This window comes from Emydura macquarii, unplaced genomic scaffold (assembly GCF_026122565.2).
Source record: "Emydura macquarii macquarii isolate MOO-44397 ecotype Brisbane River unplaced genomic scaffold, CSIRO-AGI_Emac_v2 contig_1230, whole genome shotgun sequence".
Classification (NCBI taxonomy): domain Eukaryota; kingdom Metazoa; phylum Chordata; order Testudines; family Chelidae; genus Emydura; species Emydura macquarii.
The window spans coordinates 1,955,758-1,976,066 of record NW_027131367.1 but is presented as its reverse complement, the minus strand read 5'-3'; the positions used below and the strand labels follow the sequence as shown (position 1 = coordinate 1,976,066).

Sequence of the window (20,309 nt, the reverse complement as noted above, 5' to 3'; positions counted from 1 at the left end):
ACAGTGAGGGTAATTAACCATTGGAACAATTTGCCAAAGGTCATAGTGGATCCTCCATCATTTGATTTTTAAATCAAGGTTGGATGTTTTTCCAAAGTTGCCCTCTAGGAATTATTTTGGGGGAGTTCTATGGCCAGTGCTATGCAAGAGGTCAGACTAGACCAGTGGTTCCCAACCTCTTTGGCTTGAGGGCCACAAATATCATTTTTACAACCGTGAAGGGCCACCACCCTATCAACTCATAAAAAATGTACTGATGTATACACCATTAAGGACTAAAAACCACTACATATTTAAAGTAAACATTTTGATGCTACTGTGCTCATTTTGACATTCACTATTGTACCCATACAAATGACTCACAGTATGTCACACACTCCCAGACAAAGCATTAGTGTAGATAAGTGACTGTCACTACACACTGAAGCACATAGCAGGCCACCCACCGTGACTTAGCTGCCAGGCTAAGTGCAGGCCAAACTGGAAGGCACTGATTTTTAGAGTCCTGCCCCTCCTCAAACATGGGGGGTTCTGGCTGCTCCGCCAGCAGCGTTCCCCCACCCCCCTTGCCCTGCAGCCAGACGGAAGGAGTTAAGCAAGGACGTTGCCTCCTTGCTGATCTCCCATCCTCCTGGCTGCAGCAGGGAAACCACACATGTCCTGTAGCCCCAGGCGCTCCACCTGACTCCCTAGGCAGTGGCTCCCTTCTGCAGCCAGCGGAACGGGAGAGCAGTGCCTACAGTATGGACCCAGGTGGAGCACTTTGCTGTGCTCCCTGGTACAGCCAGGGGGAAGGGAGCGCTGATCTTCTGTCCCCTTGGCTGCAGCAAGGAGCCCACATCGGTCTTGTAGCCCTGCGGCAACGTGCTCTGCCTGGGTCCTTAGGCGGCGGCTCCCTTCTGCAGCCAGCAAGAGGGAAGCAGCAGGCCACTTCTGGCCATGGGCCATGGGTTGGGAACCATTGGACTGGATGATCATGGTGGTCCCTTCTGACCTTGGAGTTTATGAAAGCACTCTTGTCTGCTTGATCAAGTTTGCTGCCTCTGCTGTATGCTCATCACCAGGGAGTACATAAGGGAATTACACATACCCCTGAATCTCAGTCTTCCAGATGGCTGTGCAGAGCCCTACTAGTATGTAGCTGTAGCATTTTAGGGTGCTCAACACAGTAGTAATGAGTGCAACACCCCACACACTCACACACACCCACACCCACAAAATAAAATTCTTAAAAGGTCAAATTGCTTAGTCTAGTTATGACAAGAGGCAGCACACAGACGAGATTTCCTTTTCTGTGTGTCACTAATGCGATGCAGTGCCAGTGCAGGAATGTGGAGAATTATTTTAAACTAGATTTCTTAAACTGACCTTTATTCAGGAGCACTTATTAAACATCACTTTCTGCAGGGAGTTGAGGAATAAAGTATGGTATTGCAGAAGCCTCTGGTTAAGGAGCACAGTTCAGAGTCCCTGACTAGTGAGTACACTGCATAGGTGCGGGGCGGGAAGAGAGAAAAGCAGCATTGTTAAAACAAGGGTGAAATTAAACAAAACTACATATACTGGAGCATGTATTCTGAGTATTCTGGGCACTTTGGAGTTAAAAGAAAGAAAGCGGTCAAAAACCACAGTCAATCAAAAAGAAAAAAAAATCTAAATTCATGCAAATTTAATGAGCATATGTTGCAAACTACTTCACACCAGATCCTGAATTATGTAAAGTGTGCCACCCAGCCTACAATTTTGCCTTTGGCCACAAATCCTCATTTGCAGTTTGTCACAAATACATACAAATCTGAAGTAAACAAACATCAGTGTCCAGGGAAGGGTAGCAGCCAGGAGACTGAAGAGCTGGCCCTTACAATCAGAGTAAGGGGTGATATTTGGCACCCTTATGAGAACCTGTTAGTGACCACAGGAAGATGTTTTACAATACAGTTTCTGTATAATGCTCCATGCTTAACAGCCAAACTACAATGGGGACTTAGTGCTTTTTATACCCAGGCAGTTCTAGCCCGATTCAGAGGACTCCAGCCAAGAGATTGCAGAAAAACATTTCTGTTCTCTCAAGTGAGGGCATCAGAAAAGGAATACTGAATTGTAAAACATGACTGTAGCAAGCTGCCCTTCTTTTTCACCCTCCCAGATGACCCCCTCTGCTCCACAATCATCTCTCTCTGTCACAAAAATTCTTCCAGAACATTAAAACAAGAACTCGAGCCTCAGGCCGTGCTGAGATGCACTTCCAGTTATTGACTCATGTAGGAGTAGGCTCTGTACATAAGGGGGCCACAGTAGCTTCTGCACATTGGTGAAACACATCCCTGCAGTAGTGCTGTGAACTACCAGATGTCTATTGTTCCCACTTTACTGCATGCTCGACTATGTCTCTTTGTTTTTCCACACAGAGAACTAAGCTAAGGGAAGATCATCTCTTTTGCGCTGCATGATGGATTTTCCTGGTGTGTATGCACTACTGCCAGCAGAAATACCAATCATTATCTCACTCCACAGAATTTAAACATTCACCACTCTCTGCCATCACACATAGGCCAAGCTGCTAGGGATATAATTGACTATTCCCTGTACCATTACATTTAAGATGTAGACGGTATTCTGTGAGGGGAAGGAAGAGAAGAACACATACTGATAGACATAATTTAAGTTTGATCAGTTTCTCGCATCTAAATATTTTTGTTGAATATATATAAGGAATTTCTAAAGTAAACCTATCAAGTATTTTGCTCCAGGAGAGAAGGGTGGCAGTGTATAGGAAAGGCTGCTTTTCCCTCCCAATTCGTTTTTTTCACCAGCACATAAATTATCTCCATGCTGAACTGCCAGAATTCTAATTTGTTAGGAAAATTCTTCAGAGCGATAAATTCTTCATTGTATGCCCGCAGCTTTGTAATCTTCTTCTCCCTTCTCCCAATAAAACTTTCATTTGAGACATGCAATGAAATGACTGAAATTTTATTTAACTGCAGTATTTTGCAGATGAAACAACGGCTGAAGTGTTTTTCCCCCTCCTGCAGCACACAAATTTATGTAGCTACACAGCAATAAAGCAAAGTCTTAAATTTAATCAGAAGAAATACTTCAAGCAATGGCAAACTGATAAATTATTTAAAAAGGGGCTCAATAAGACCTGGCAAAGAAATATGTACCCAACACAGCCTGGGAGCTTTCAGAAACAAACAGAATTTTCAAGCTTACCCCTCTTAAGGATTTCTGCCTCGAGTATTTGTATTTCTTTTTTATACTAATAATTTCCTAGATATTGATTCAAACAGCATCCTGTGAAGAAAGTTAGACAAACAAGACTGCACTGGCAGTGATGTCCTGTGATAATTCTTGAGTGATAAATCTTTAGGACTGTATTAGGAGGATCATCCTATGTGTTCAGTGGTCAGTTTACAGTTAATTGGCACTATTCATGCCTGCATTAAACTACAGGTATTAATGACAGGCATTTCCTGGTTCACACTGGCAGCTCCACAAAGCTAGTTCTCCTAGAAGGTTTTAATGACCTGGCCTTATTTCAGATTGCCAAATATTTCCCTTTCTAAGTCCCTCCCTCCTCCAAACCTCCAACCCTGTCAAAAAACAGCAAAAGAGACAAAACTAGATCTATCAGTATTTACATCAAAGATCTAGGAAATTCAATAACGTTTCTATTGTTTTATTGCAGATGGTACATCAACTTCTCTTTATTACTGCAGAAAACTCAAGAGCCCTATCGAGTGCAATAAAGTAGTACGTGTTCAGCTTTGCAATGTTTCAAAGGGCTGTGATTTACTGTTAAGAACCAGGCACCTTGCACACAAACCATCTGAGCTCAGTAATTGCCTCATGTTTTGTGCAAACTCTACAAGGCAGCATGAGGTCTCCCCACACAGAGTACCTGCTGCTACCAGAAGCCTGTTCACCATTCTCCAGTACCAGGGACGGTTATTAAAAGAGCAGACATGTTTGTTTTTACTCTGCACCAAGGTGTTTTGCTGTTTTAATGTTAGATTCCACACACTATATTACGAGTTTTACATCAGTCAGCCAATCAGATGTGTTCCAGAGCGTTCGTTACCCCACATTACTGTTCAAATGGAAGATACCTGAAGTGGCCTGTATCACAGTAATTTATAATTGCATTACTTAATAAATGCAGAGACAAGGAGAGTGAGGTAATATCTTTTATTAGACCAACATCTGTTGGTGAAATAGACAAGATTTAATAAATGCAATCATCTGTAATAACCAGTGTGACTAGTTACAACTCTTGTGACCTTTCACACACAGGGCATACTCTTGTCAGTAAAGAAACCTGTAACTTGAACTCAGAAGGACCTTGTACTCCAAGCTGTATCACACTCCAGATGGCACATCTCCTTTAAGTAACCTTATAACACTACAAGTTACTTGAGAGCTGAAAGAAAACAGTTAAAGGAAGAGGCCTATTAAATTGGGTTTTCTATGAAACACAAAAATTATGAAACCCTTTACCTGATAAAGGGAGGTCAAAAGAGAAAGTTTCCAGTATACCCAAAGTGAAAATGCAAAAGGAAATGAATTTGTCTTAAATACACTTTGAGTTACAATTAGGACAGGGCCCTCAAACAAATACCTATTAAAAGAATGAAATGCTGATGCAAAAAAAAAAAAAAAAAAAAAAAAAAAACAAAAAAAAAAAACCACATCCACTGAATACTCAACTGAAAACAGCTATATAGAGGTGACCTGTAGATTTAACTGTTCATATCCAGCCCATTACCATGAAATAAGAGAAATATCAAATGCTATTAACAGTTGGAGACAGCTCTGACCAGATGAATCATCTCTATTCATATTTTACTGTTTCTCTGGCTTTGAGATAGAAAATGTAGGGACTCTGATAATAGACTGAAAAGTTGCCTAGTTTCACTATACCTTCTACATCCTCTACTAAAACTTGTAACTCCTCTCTAGTGTGTAAGAAGAGGCTGACTGTGGTCAATAACTTTGCTCTTCTGACACTATGGAATTCTCCGCAATAAGGGTAAAGATCTTCTGTGCCAGAGACAACTTACATTGGGGCTGCTTTAAGACTGTGAAATGAACCAGCCCAGAACATCACAAACCTCACCATCTTCTGCTCCAGGTGAAAGGTGCATTTCGCTTGACTTTGCCTTTTCTAACAAACACACAGCAACATGTACATTTAAAACTAAAAACCCCACAAATACACCCTACCAAAACAAGACTGCATACACTTCTTCACCGGGGGAGACAATGGGTATATCTACACTGCAATTAGACACCCACAGCTGACCCATGCCTGCTGACTTGGGCTTGCAGGACTCAGGCTGAATACACATATAGCAGGCAAGGAATCAGCAGTCCTCTTGCTGATAGACAAGGTGTATGAACCTCAGAAAGATGCTGATCAAAATATTGAAGATATGAGTTAAAAGGAAAAGATTAAACAATATCCTTTCCAACATATCTTCAATTTCCATGAAGCACTAAGTTCACAAACAAAGAAATAAATCAATTTCGACCACCAGTAGAGGATATAAAAGTAAAACCTATATTTTAATCAATCCCAACTGCTAAAGCTGCTTCTCCGATGATCAAACGAACCAGGTCACATAAAATATGTTTCATATTTACAAGTTATTGTTTAATAGTGACAATGTGCTCAATGCTGTATAGTACTCAATGAGGAAGAGGTCAATAGCTCACAGTCTAAGACAAGACATGTAGAAAAGGAAATTGACAGGACAAATTAGGGAATCAAAATGCTGGGCATGACTCAATAGGTTTTGAAATTTTAATTTTTTAAAAATTATAAACTTCCATCCTTGTAAGCATCAATGAAGCTTCTAAAATGTGGAGCATTGAAATATTAGGAAGCACAGAAATTTACCAAAGCTTCAAAAGTGATTTTAAAGTAAAGAATGAAAAGACAGCTGTAAGCTGCTGGCTATTTTACCACCTGCTTTATACCATTATGATCAAATTTTCATTTAAAAAATATAGCACACCATACATTAAGCAGCGTTAATAGTTAATGACTGAACCCTAAAAGTACTTTTCTCAACAAAACCAAGATCATCTATTAGCTTACTGGCCTTACAAGATTATTAGTTTGTTCCAGCTAAAGTGTTAAGAAATGCACTGAAGTGAGAACCGAGATATACATTCCAACTAGCTGAGGTTGCAGAAATGCACCAGGAACATTTTCACTACAGAAAAGAGAACATGATTTGCAAACTTTCCAAAAAGTACAGTAAGAGTAGAAAAGCTTAATAATGTATCAATGTAGCATCTAGGAGTTTGAATAATTATGCCTGCCATGGGTAAACAAAGTGTTAGCCAAGAGATACATGAAGTAGAGAGCTAATTGAGTTTGAGAGTCTGCAAGAGTGTCTGTGCATGTGAATAGACAGGCAAGCAATGGAAGCTGCGAAATCACTGAAGTTATATAATAGGTGAATAACTTCCTTTTTAGCCTAAGCCAGAGTTTATCATGTAATAGTGTCAGGTCTACAAGTATTGCGACAGTGGGGAAAATAAAGAACAAATACAAACACTTACCCTGGGTTGCCAGTTTTCATACTGCTTTTGCAAATTTGCACCAATGGTTTCCAGAGCTTTTTGAGGACCCATTGACAGAGGATCTAGAAATATAAAACATAATTGAGAATTTCTGATTACTATTAAATTGCCTGCTTTTGCACTAGACGAAAAGAAATTCCACTTCAATGTGCATTTGACTCCGTAACGCAACTTTACTTACTCCATGCTAGGTTTCTGTCAAATTTAATATGAATTCAGAGGAAAAAATTAGTGGTCTGGGTAGTCACTATTTGTGCTGAGGTGTGATCTACAACCTTTGAAAGAGAATAATTTAAAGCTGTCCTCACTTTCAGTGTTCCGGCTAAGGCATGTGATAAAATATTTTCATGATATTTTAAGACAGGCGTTTTTCATGATTCAAGATATTTATTTTAGGTAAATCCATCAGTTTCAAATTCATTCACAAAATTTTTCATCATAGTTACCTAAAGGCCGTATCCATAGCAATTGACCCCAGGTTAACTACTGTTATACAGAATTGAGGAGCAGCATATTTGTCAAACTTGCAATAAGAACATTTTTCCCCCAAAGAGGGAAGTTAAAAGCTTCTTAGGAAAAAAATGAGATGTAAGTTTACATTTTTCAATATTTAATCTTCTTTTCCATAAGAGCCAACAACAACAACAAACAACAACAATGTAAATAACTTTCACAACAAAAATGTTGCACATAGCAGATCATCCTGTGGGGGGGGAAATCAATGGCAGTGAGAGAAATTAGATTTTATATTAATTCTAGGGAAAGGTTTATCATCAGAGATTTGACTAACTCGTTTTAAAAACTATATACTTTTGAGCACAAAGTTCATCTCCCTAGACACTGGAGAGTCATTGTTCCAATATACTTGGTCATTTCAACTGCTATATATCTGTTTTACTCAAAGCCCATGACCATGTAACTGGCTACACTGAGTATCAAGAATCTAGAAGTTAGTACTGGCCAGCTGAATGTAGAATTTTATTGATTAAAAAAGCAGTTCATAAAATTGATGAAGTCATATTTCTTTTTAAAAAAAAATTTAAGCATAAATACTCCACTGCATACCTCCAGCACCAGAATTTCATATCATCACTTTATAAAGAATGGAAGAAGCTGGGGGCGGGGAAGGGGCGAGCCACAACAGTAAAGATGAAACAGTAAAGATGAAATTAAACTGCCTGTGACCACAACATATCATGTTATAACAAGAAGGATCTTTCGATTCATACGATGGTTCTGAGGGGCAGGCAGACTAGAGCCTGGTCTACACTAGAGAGTTTTGTCAAGAAAAATCACTTTTTGTCGACAAAACAGTCCCAGTGTACACACTGCAATGACCCTTTTGTCGACAAAACTGCCCTGTTTTGTCAACAAAATAAAACATCCCGACAAGCAGCATAGAGCTTTTTGCGACAAACTTTTAGCGACAAATCGTCAGTGTAGACACTGCTGTATGTTTTTGTCTTGGTAAACGGCCTCTGGAAATGTCCCACAATGCCAAACCTGGCCACTCTGGACATCCGTTTGCACTCCGCTGCTCTACAGCCACCCACCCCTCCCCCTTTACAATCAAGGTAAGTTTGAAATTTTTATTCCACTTCCTGCTTGGTCGGCATGAAGAGCTTGCATCTCATCTTCCCAACTGACCATGCCAGCTCCACACAGCAAACGGTTTCCCGCTTGCAGCACACCGGAGCTGCTGGACCTGACCAGCATTTGGGGGGAGTCTGCCGTGCTATCCCAGCTCCACTCTAGCCAAAAGAACTTTGATACCTACGGCCAGATTTCTCGTGCCATGGCAGAGAAGGGCTATGAGCAGGACATGCTGCAGTGCCGAGCTAAAAATCAAGGAACTGTGGCAGAGCTACCAGAAGGCCAGGAAGACAAACCATTGCTCTGGTGCGGAGCCAATGAACTGCCGTGTCTACAAAGACCTGGAATCCATCCTCAGCGGCAACCCCCGCATCCACCCCTAAGACACCTGTAAACACCACCGCGGCCCTGGGGCCACAGGATACTGGACTGAACCCCAACTAAGAGGTCATCAGCGAGGAAGTGGAGCTGGAGGATGACCCGGAGCTGGTGAACATTTTGGTGGCTGAGGTTGGGAGCTGTTTTCAACCCCAGGCTACAGCCAGCCCCAGCCCTTTAGGTGCTCAGGATGCAGGAGAGGGGAGCTCTGGTAGGTGTTTGGAAGCTGATGCTGCTTGGGTACTGGAGGCATGGGGGTCCTCAGCTTGGCTAAAATATACAGATACTTGAAGGGATAGAAATGCACAGGAGTAGCTGTGTTTGCATGTGCTTTCCCGTTCCCTTGCACATCTAGGCAGTATGGCTGAGAAGCACATTAATGCATGCTGAGATTTCGTAGGTATCCCCGGGTGTGATCGCTAAGAAACTTTCCTGGAGGTACTCCCTGATTCTCTGCCTCAGATTCCTGGGCAGAGCAGCTGTGTTTCTGCCCCCGTTGTAAGTCACTTTCCCATGCCAATTGGCAATCACTTGAGCGGGGAATGCCTACGGCTGATAAGGAAGTGATCCCGGAAAAGCATGGAGGAGATGTTCCAGGAACTCCTCCTGTCCTCTGAGGCATCCAAAAGAGAGAAAAGGGCATGGAGACAACCAATGTCAGAATCCCATACGGGGGCTCTCTATCTCAAGCCTAACAAAGCTGCCGAGTTGCATGGTGGGATAGCTGCCCACAATGCACTGCTCTCACTGTCGATACTACAGCACTAAGTATGGACGTGTTTTTGCAACAAAATTAGTACTGTGTGAACAAGCGCAAGCGCTGTAATTATAGCGCTTTATCATCACCGAAAAACCTATCATCGACAAAACTTTCTAGTGTAGACAAGGCCTAGGAGATACAGATCTGAGTTGTCTATCTGCCAAGAAATGTGGCATCAATCCAAAATACAGTCCTGCACCACCTGTTGTCAGTGTTCTTTAGAAAGGTTACATCTGATATATCGTTTGAGTGGCTCAACTATTTCAGAAAAGGGGCATCTGACTTCAGCCAGGGTTTCTGATGTGGCTTTGAGATGAAATTGTGAAGTAAGCTGTCTAAACAATTGGCTGCACACAATGTGGCCAGTGCCCTGCTTTCCCATTTAATCACCAGGGGGAGCAATGCCAGTCACGAGTGGAAGGTAGGAGACTGGAGCTGTCCACGTCACACCAGTAACGATACAAAGGGCAGAGCTGACCACTAAGACCAACTTAGCACAATGAGTATTGGAGCCCCAAGCGGCTACACAGTATTCGGCAGGTGCAACGGTTAGGACATTGGAAGATGTACATATGGGTGCAGCGCTGAAGCCCCATGGGTTGCTGGCAAGCCTGTGGAGCACTGCAACTCTCAATTGTATTTTAGCACATCTTCTCAATGTGTTGAAAGTGCAGAGCGCGGTCAGGCTTTACCCCCAAATAAGTTCGGTACAGTTCAAAAATGACAAGATGACACTGTTTTTAGTGCATTTAGTTTAAGTCGCCACTTCGAAGAGTACTTGGCTAAGATGTCAAGGTCAGATGACAGGCTGGACTCCAATTCCTCAAAGCTCCTTCTGGCTATTGCCAGGCAGATGTCAACAGTGTATACAGACAGTTACCGAGTGGGCAGCAGGGCAGCTGTATATACCAAAAGCCAACACTAGAGTTTAAATATACCATTTTTTTCTTCATAGAAATGCTCATTTCTTAGGCATTTGGGGAGGGGAGGGATAAGTCATTAATGCTTTTGCAATCATTGAGGTTTTAGAAGAGATACAAGGAAGAAAATCCATGGACTTTCCCCCCAGTTTTACCCAAGAAGATCTATCTACATAAACTCAGGGTCAGCTGTTCCTTCATAAATTAATCAAAGTTTAGCCACTGACTTCTCTGGGGCAAGATCAGTCCCTTTAATGCATAAGCAGGGCACATAGCACTAATGATCCTGCAGTTCCATCAGTTACCAATATAACCTCTAGATTTAAAAAAAAAAAAAAAAAAAAAAAAAAAAAAAAAAAAAACAACACTACCACACACCACCACCTACTCTATTTTAAACGGCAACAATGTATTTTTGCCACTATTCTGAAAACAAATAAATTGTGGAAAAGCTGCACTAGGGCCTGTTGCCATTTAAGCCAAATTTCAGCCACATGCCTTTTGGAACTGGTGATCATAAATCTCTAAAAACCCCGCACAGAAATACTGATGACAGGTTAACTAAACAAAGGTGCTACCAGGGTACCCCTTTGATTAAAAAACAAAAATACGCTGGCAAACATATGGGTTTCCTTAAGAGTTCATGGAAAGCATCAAGTGGAATTTATGAAAATGCACAAAAAGCCTAATGACCAATACTTCAGTTTCACTCAGCGAAGAACTGTGTACTGTGTGCTCTGGAATGCCTCAGGGGTTCTTCGCATTTTTAATGAGGCCCTTTCAGAGCCTTGTACAAAAATAATGAACTTAGTGCCACTCTATAAAACCAGTCCATGAAGGTTTTAACAGCCAGAGGTTGGAAACCAGGGAGAATGGAATAGACACATTCAATAAGTAACTTTTAAAATAAAAGTTTACTCACCCACTCTAAAGACTGCTATGAGCTCACCTATGCCTTCTAGAGGACTTCATGTTGGACAAGAAAAGGATTGACAATATAAAATCTCATACTAAAGCTTGAAAATAACTATAGCTCATTAGCCCAACTACTGATCTGTGCGCAAGTGGATCTTGGCAGAATTTGACTAATTAGATTATAATGTGCACAGGGAGTGGCATTTGTGGAGAGATGAGAAAGACCTCTTTATAAATCGTAGTTATTGGTTTTATTACACGGGAATAAGTCAATATATTACATTTTCTCTTTAGTGAGATAGAAAAGAGGCAGTAATCCTTCCATTTAGTTACAAAATAAGAACAACTAAAACTGATAAGGGCTGTAGCAATTATAATTCTACAGTTTGCATGGCTGTCCCAATGGCTGCAGCACTTTTGGCAGAGAGGAGGGATAAAGAGCTCAAGCAGAAACACTTTCATTTTCTTGTGACTTTTATGGACACATTCTGTGACATTTTAAATAAATGGACAAAAATGGATATTTCCGTATGTATAGCTAGCCTTGCTTTATAGTTAATGCATTTCCAAACAAAGGCCCTGACAAACCTCTCTCCATATTCCTGCCTTCCTTTGATGCACAACTTCCATTAGGTGGTATATATAAAAAGAGATTTCTGCAGAATTACATTTCCCCCATTCAGCATTCAGCTCATTTAAACCACTTTTAAAACACAGATTTTTCTTAGTATGCTACAGGGCATGCATCTTGTAGAATGGCATTTTCTTCATTACTGTTGTGGCATTTAATGTCTGACCGTCAAACAAAACAAAAAGGAAAGACCGATGTCGTTCCTCTAAACAGGAGAGGAAACATTATGGAAACAGTGTCTTTACCAGGAGCAGAAACCTAATAGTTAACCTTCGTTTTCAGGAAGACAAATAGGAAACAAGTGCGGCAGTGTTTCTCAGCTCATTGAGGGTAAATTACCAGAGAGATGTACACCAATCCCTCACCTTGCTAGAATTTGTAACTGCATGCTTCCTTCAACTCTAATTCCAGGAAGATGCATGGGACAAATTCAAGGAAAGGCAAAGGGAACAGACTGCAGAAAGATTTACCTCATCACTCTTTAGACTCCATGTTTTTTAATTTATAGCTGAGCACCAAAAGTTCCTGGATAAAACTGCCAGAGCAGCAAGGGAGAGTCCACAGAATCATCTCACAAAACAATTCGCAAGCACACGCAAAGCTGTAGGCCTTGGCAGTTATAGTACAGCCCTTAACAGGTCTTCGCTTATTAATAAGCTTTTACCTTTAAAACAGTGGTTTTCAAACATTTTAGGCTGCACAACCCTTTCCAAATGAGGTAATCCATAGTTTTTCACCCTGTGGTACACGTACCCCCAGAGACACAGGCAGGGGACACCCAGGGAAAAACAGAGTGAAGGGGAGGTGGGCAGCAGCTGACGACTTCTGGGGAAGGCAGGCAGCAGCAGCCCCAGCAAAAGGTTCGGGGGGGGGGGGGGGGGGGAGGGGGAAGCAGCAATGCTGCGCAACAGGGCTTGGGGAGGGAACACCACCTCAACACACCTCAGCAGGTCATGAAGCCTATTTGGGTTTGAGGATGAGGAAGACAACCAAAAATTGTAACTCGGGGGGGGGCTCAGCTGGCCTGAACCACCTGGTGCTGCTGTTCATCCCCCCCTGCCCCCCCCGAAATGTTTCTCCATGCCCCCCAGGGGGGCGTGCCCCACAGTTTGAAAACCTCCGTACTAAATAAAATGCACTGTCCACCATTACAGGATTTTCCTCGCATACCCCCGACAAGAGCTTGCATATCCCTAGGAGTACGCATATCCCAGTTTGAAAACCACTGCTTTAAAACAGAAGTATTGATGCTAAAGTTTCAGCAGCACTACGGCTTCAAAATGCAAACACAATGTGGAAACCATTGACCATCAGCTAGTGTTGACTGGCCAGCAGACCACATCACCAGTGGGTGTGCTGCTCCTGGATGACTCAGTTTGTCACTGAGCAGAATTTGCAGAGAGTGGTTTGGGATATTGTTCATCCCTGAGGTCACTCACCTGGGGTCCTAGCTTGTCTCCCTTCCTGTGCAATGTGTACACTGGGCTTGTGGGAGGGTTAGTGAAGAAGCATGGGAAAAGGTACCTTCAATATGAGGATGACACCCAGCTCTCAATGACTTCCTTGGTGTCTGGATAACATTAGGAGGATATGAATGAAGGCAAGCTGGCTAATACGAAAGTAATTCTGATCATTTCAGGGAAGTATCCAGAAGGCATGATAAGAACTTCATCTGACTTTTTGATTGAGAGTGTCTGCCATCTGTTACTAGAGTTCACAAGCTAGGACTTTAAATTCAATCCCTAACTGCTGTTAAATGACCACATAACAGCACTACCCAGGATGGCTCTCTCCCCTCCACCTGCATCTGGCCAACATATTACAAACGATTCTTTCATATCCAGTTGTTACCATAATCCATGCTTTTGTTAGCTCAAAACTAGACTGTAGTACAGGTGCAGTGCTGGTTGTGTGTGACAATTTTAAATTTATGTATAAGGAACTTAGGCACTTTTTACACATTTTATATTAAAACAAATAAGGAATTGTATTCAATTTTCTTTGCTGATGTCAATCACTAATCAACATATTTGGATGAATCCTGATTGTTCTTCACTTTCTTCACTTAATGTTGGTGGGAGCAAAATTTCAGTAAAGACACTTCCACAGCTAGGTCGACACAAGGAAGCTTACATCGACCTAACCATGTAGTGTAGACCAGGCCTTATTTACAGAGACACATTCAAATCAGATGTTACAGATTTTCTTTTGTTCAGCCTACCTTTGCCCAGGAAACACATGCTATTAAGGCTGCAATGAGCTTAGACTCCCGAACATTAATGAGACAAAGCAACATTTTCAAACTGCTTCCAAAGATATTCAATAAGCTTACCAATCCAGCACTCCAGACGGGCACAGGGAGTTGTCTTCACCACATCAGGAGGGTCAACACCTACGTTTAGGCACAAAACTAAGGCAACACTAACAGTCTTCATCTAGAAACAAGAGAGGATAATAATGCTTAGTGCAAAAATTCACCACTTATTACCGATGCTGTAATTCTAAAACCCTATAACTCTCACAAAGAGTTCAAGTTCAGCTTTGCTATTCCATCCTTAACAAGCAACATTTTAAGCATTCTGTTAAGAACAGGAAGAAAAATTGGAGGTAAGAAAGCTATGAAAAAAAGCTCTTTTTGTTCCAGCAGAACTGTGCTAATTCTTACTTTGTTAATCTGCAATCTCCCTGAATTCTCACAAATATTCAGCAGGCTCACTCCACTTCTCAGAAGAGATTTAACAAAGCTGTACTTAGGTCTTGCATTGCTAAGATTTCTTCATTTCCAGGGCTCATACTGCTGTACATTATGAAGATCAGATGCCAATGGATTTCTGCCAACCATCCTGGATTAGCAATGTCCAGCTGAAATGCTTTATTAAAAAGTAATGTGAACACACTATTCAAGATCCCAAATCAATAACAGAATATAGTAAACCCTGCCTTAAGTGATCACTCAAGCAACAGACCAAAAAAAAAAAAAAAGTGACCTAGAAGGCTACTTGGGTTTGTTTGTTTTTTTAAGACCTTTAATACATGTTGGCAACCTGAGTTATACTTAAAGTGCTGTCTTTAAAAGCGGGGTATACTGGAGGCTTCACTGTACATTTTAAAAAAATGAAACATACAAATGAAAAAAAATTAAATATTAAACCTTTCAGGAGCAGAGATCAAGATATTCCCTGCAATAGAACTGCATTCTTAACCACATTTTAGGAGCTTGTCTCCATCTTTGAGAGTGGGGAGCCTACAGAACTCTAGAATACATATTCTGGGAAGGATTTGGAATTTTAAATATTTTTTTAAAACTCCTTTACAGTTCATCTTTAAGACTCCGCCACATCTGGTAAGATCTCAAATAAATTTGAGAACATTAACTGAATTTTTCTGACAATATTAATCCTTATGCAGCTACCTATGACTAATGTTCCTAGAGAGACAAGGTGGGTGAGGTAATATCTTTTATTAGACCAACTTCTGTTGATGAAAGAGAAAAGCATTCGAGCCAGAGAGAGCTCTTCTTCTGGTCTGGGAAAGCTAAATGCAAGGTGGAACAGACTGTTTAGCATAAGTAGTTAGTATATATTCTAAGGAACTATTCAAGGCAGAATGGCCCATTAACACCTCTGCAGTCATAGGACAAAAAGGAGAGGGTCAGTGGGTTACAGATTGTTGTATTAAGCCACAAATCCAATGTCTCTGTTCAGTCCATGATTTTTGGTGTTGTGATAGGCATGTGTAGGATCCATGCATCTTGAAAGGTGTATTGTGAGGGTATTGGTCATTGTCGCAGTGGAGATATGTCTGCAGGTTTTGCATCTGTTGTTTTGGCAGGGTCTGGAGCCGCTTTGAGTTGGTATGTCCTGGTCCGTGTGGAGCTTGCATCTGATGCACTGAGAGAGGTTGGGGGGGTTGTCTGAAGGCCAGAAGTGGGGGTTCACAAAAGATTTCTTTGAGGATGGGGGTTCCCATCGAGTACGGGTTGTAGTAGTTTGATGATACCCTGTATGGGTTCCAGTGTGGGGTGATAGGTGACAACTAGCGGTGTGCAGTCAGAGGGGGGATTATTTCTGTACTGAAACAGGTTCTCTCTGGGTATTTGGGTTGCCCGTTCCATGATGCAATCTGCTTTTCTGATGGAGGGTCCTTGTTTGGTGAAGAACAACAGATATTGGTCCAATAAAAGATATTTCCTCACCACTTTGTCTCTCTAATATCTTGGGACCTACACAGCTACAACTACAATGCATACAATAATGGTCCTAGGGTTGCACTCACCATCATGTCACCATTCTTTAAAACAGCCTCCTTGCAAGAAACCTGACATGACTGAACATATAATCCCTAATTCAATAACTGCACCAGAACTGAATTACAGATCTCCAAAGCAATAAGTGCTACAAAAAAAGGTCAAAGAAATAAAGTATTTTCTATTTTGTAATATAACAAAACCAAAACGTTTTCAAGCTAACCAGGTTACAGGCTGCAGCCATGCATCTCTGGCAGCAATCTCAACACTCCACGGGTCAGGGCTGGCAGTATTTGTATGGGAGACCACTAAGGAGAAACAGGTGCTGAAGGAAGTGCTGGCACTTCATTAGGAATTGCTCTTCCTTCAACAGCTGAAATAATGCCCTAGCTTGGTGCTGTACTCCTGCAAGTATCTTTAGGATGCTGTGTAAGTGTCAAATTTTCAAGAAGTGCATTTTACTCTCGACAGAAACTGTATGATCATTACTGTCTTCACCTTGGTCACCTGCTTGCAAATTGTCATCCCTTCCCGTTTTTGTTCTAATTTAGGCCCTCATCTTACTTTCATGGATAAAATTATGCATGTGCTTAATTGTTTGTGGGATTGGGTCCCTAGACTATAAGTGCTGTAGGGGTAAGGATTCAGGCCAGAATTTTCAAACATTCTGTTTGAAAAGTCTAGTGTCCTGGGTTGAAAAAACTGGTTTTGATTGAAAGACATGGCTATTTAAATGCTTCATGTAAACTGTAAGCTAACAGCTCCATATTCTTTTTTCCCCCCACTTTTTCAAAAGAACACACAAGGAAATTGAATTTAATATTTGTGTTAAAGCAAGAACATGTTTGTACCATTAAAATCACAAATCAAGAAATTGGCATCCCAACAGCAAACTAAGTAGTGTTTTCTATTCCTGTGTCTTAGTACTGGAACTCCACAAAGGCCCTGTCTACACTTACCTGTGAGATTTGGCAGCAGTTGATGGGAGTTACGCAAAGTACGCAAAAAACTTGTGCAACTCCCGTCGACTGCTGAGCTTCTCTTCTGCGCTCCGTCTGCACTGCGCTGCACAGCGCTACGCTACTTTTGTAGCTGGTCTTAGTACGTCAATTTCTGGATCGACTGAGTGGGTCTGCACTGACCGCTCAGTCGATCCAGAGAAATCGATCTGACGGCGGCAAATTTGCAAATTATGCTGTCAGTGTAGCCGTAGCGTAGACAAAGTTAAGAAATAAAATTTTTATACATCGTACCTTAAAGATGCACTGTACTTTTGCATTAAATATGCCAGTTCTGTGCTACATTGAGCATAGACATGTCAACATTTTAAAGGGTGTTTTTCCTATTCTGTGTATTCATGTGAACTTATATCTAATATAAAAAGGTGTTTTAAATTAAAAAATTAAAGCCTCAAAGATGCTTTAAAGTATATTGATGTACTGTGGTACCTAGACAGCATGAGTGGTGTTTTCAGTTTGGAACAAACCACTTGTTTGCCCTTCTTGCTCTTGCCTAAGGCTGTTGATTTGACAGCAACAAAGCAAAAGTGATCAAACAGCGTACTCACACTTGCTTCCATATCCACCAGGGGCACTGTGAATGTATGAAATCCAAACCTGATAGCATCTTAACTTTATCACTACCTAGAACCAGCACTAAACCAGCTACTACATGCTTTTGTCAGACAAAAATACTGCTTCAAAATTGCATTTTGCAGCTCTTCCCTCCTGCCCATTCTCTTCTCCATATCAATATCTAAACTAGGGAAAGGAAACAAAAAAGGCAATGTTGTTCTCTATATTTATGTCAGAAGTGTTCAGAATTCCCTTGCCTGTCTGAAGCAAAGCCAACCGCATCTCCACATCCCTGGGGTGTTCATTAAAATGCAGAACAGCAGGCAAAAAACTTACTGCAAAGCTGGAGCCATATAAATGTATAATTTATAAAGAAAGCCAGAAACTGGAGCTCACAGCTAAGAAACTATGCATCTAGGAAGGAAACAAAAAGACCCAGTCAGTCAGGATAAAATTTCCACAGCCTCTGCTGATTCCTGCTTCTATCCTAGAGACTCTGCTGCAGAAAACTAACAGGAAAATTGGCTCTTGGGCTGCATCCCACACCACGTCCTTGATAAAGAAACACTGCAGCAATCAGGGATGCAGCACAAGTTAGCCATCACCGTATTACATTGACAAGCATTAAGTGGTGCTTCCTAAGGCACAGGAGGAACAGCACTATCAAGACTCCCTTACCAACATTTCTTGGAGATTTCCCCGTGGTTGAAAAGCCCTTGGGCAATGATGTACTTTAAAGTAAAAGACAGAGGTTTCAGAGAGATCTTATATTTTAAGCTTTTTTTCTAGGACAGAATAAGGGACACTGGTACAATCCAAATTCATTCTTAAATGTATATGGATCAGTTGAACAAATATATTTGTTGCTGAACTCCACTTATGAACACACATGCTAAGAGCACTGCCATGCCGCACGGAGAACGACCCATTCAATATTTGTAGTGGATGTTCAAAAAACAGGGACACGAATCAGATCCCAGGTTTATACCTTAAAGTTAGCCAAGACAGATGAACATGAGCACAGCGGGGTAATCTGGCAACTAGCTTCAGAAGACGTGTGACCCCAGTTCAAGAGAGAGGGGGCTCAAGAACAGAGAGATAGGAATAGGTGTGATTGATACTGATTCCAGCCACTGAAATCATATTTGATACAGATAAGGGATAACTGTATTTTGTTTGTACGGTAAAATGTTCGGATTAACCCTACAGCCAGGGAAACACATCCTGAGAGATGAGAAGCTAGGACACTTAAATAAGGGGATCTGTGCTTCACAGGGTCAGCTCTCCCTTGAGACAATACCTTAACACACAGGATGTTTGGGAACTTCTGGAATAGTATTAATGTTTGGACTCTAAAGGACCTTGGAAATGCTCAGTATGTACCATGGTAAATGGTGAAGAGATATGGAAGGAAATTGTGTAGTAAAGGAAAAAACAAAGTGTTGCAATTGAGAAACAGTCTGTACATCGTTCAAAAGCTGACATGCATGAATATGCCAGGGATAGGTTTCTGTGGGCAGATTATCCCAGAACATCTTGCTATAAGCTTTTCGTGCACCTCTCTCTGAAGCTGCTGATACTGGCCACAGCTAACGATGGGAAAATGAACTGGATAGAACACTCCTCTGAGCTAATATGATCATTTCTATGTTGATGAGGATGCTCTGTTGAGAGACATTTTTAAAGTGTTCTGCTGTATCTTCCTTTATTATGTACAACTGTTTCTGATCCCATCTAACGTCAAACAATTTCAGACTGTTCTCCAAAGGGAATGTCCAATAGCTATAGTTTGGCTTATGTCTTGAAGCAAACGGATTTATTTCACTTTCCAAACTCTTCAAGGGTTTTTTGTTTTAATATTGGCAAACTCTGGATGTTCTTGTTCATATAAATGTCTAATTCGTTTTTATTCTTCTAGACTCCTGGCCTCAATTCCATTTTGTTACAATGAGTTCCATAGGTGCATTGTACCTTGTGTGAAAAAGTATTTTAAATTAAATTTTATTTCCATTTAGGGGCAAAAAAGAGTGCCCATGCACAGGCTCAGAATTACAAATGAAGTGTCAATTTCAGTCAGCTCACCCCTTCTGTCAAAAAGCAGCTCTACATACAAAACACCCCAAATAAATTGGCTAGCATTTCACTCTGCTAATCCAAACGGCAGAAAAGACAAATGGGCCATTGCAGCGTACTCTGAAAGCTGACAACTTTGGGTTATTTTTGACTGAAGGAGGCAAGCATTCCAGATCCCCAGAGCTTTATGAAGAATACCTGCTCACGGCACCCTCTACTAATCTGAGAGAACCTAGCATCAGTACACTGCAGACCACAACTGTGGCAGTGTGTCATGGGGTCAAAGAGGCAATCTTCCTGTAGTTTGGCCACAGGCCATTCAGGGCTTCATTGGTCAAAACTAAGACCTTGAGATCTATCCAGATGTTAGCCTCAGGGTATGTCTACACTGATTCTGCTGCATCAGGCTTCAAGGATCGACACAGCAGGATTGATTGAGCAGGCAGTGGAGACCCACACAATCAATCCCGGAAGCGCTGTCTGGCCAATGCAGTAAATCCACGCCCCCTGCCCCCCCAAAAGAGTAATGCTGCGTCGACTGGAGGGCACTTCCTGTCGATGCAGCGCAGTGAAAACGCGGCAGTAAGTGAAACCTAGTAAGTTGACAGGAGATACGCAAGTTTCA

General features: G+C 41.5%; 1 protein-coding gene across 10 annotated transcripts in view; it reads right to left on the bottom strand.

Moving 5' to 3' along the window:
- Positions 1-20,309, bottom strand: part of RPTOR (regulatory associated protein of MTOR complex 1) — a 257,671-nt gene that overhangs the window by 197,214 nt on the left and 40,148 nt on the right. For all 10 annotated transcript variants that reach the window (XM_067547239.1, XM_067547232.1, XM_067547233.1 and 7 more), the window contains 2 exons: positions 14,124-14,226; positions 6,574-6,656 (listed from right to left, as the gene is read on the bottom strand). In XM_067547239.1, coding sequence (XP_067403340.1) covers positions 6,574-6,656; positions 14,124-14,226 — 186 coding nt within the window. Of the gene's footprint in view, positions 1-6,573; positions 6,657-14,123; positions 14,227-20,309 lie in introns of those variants that run through there.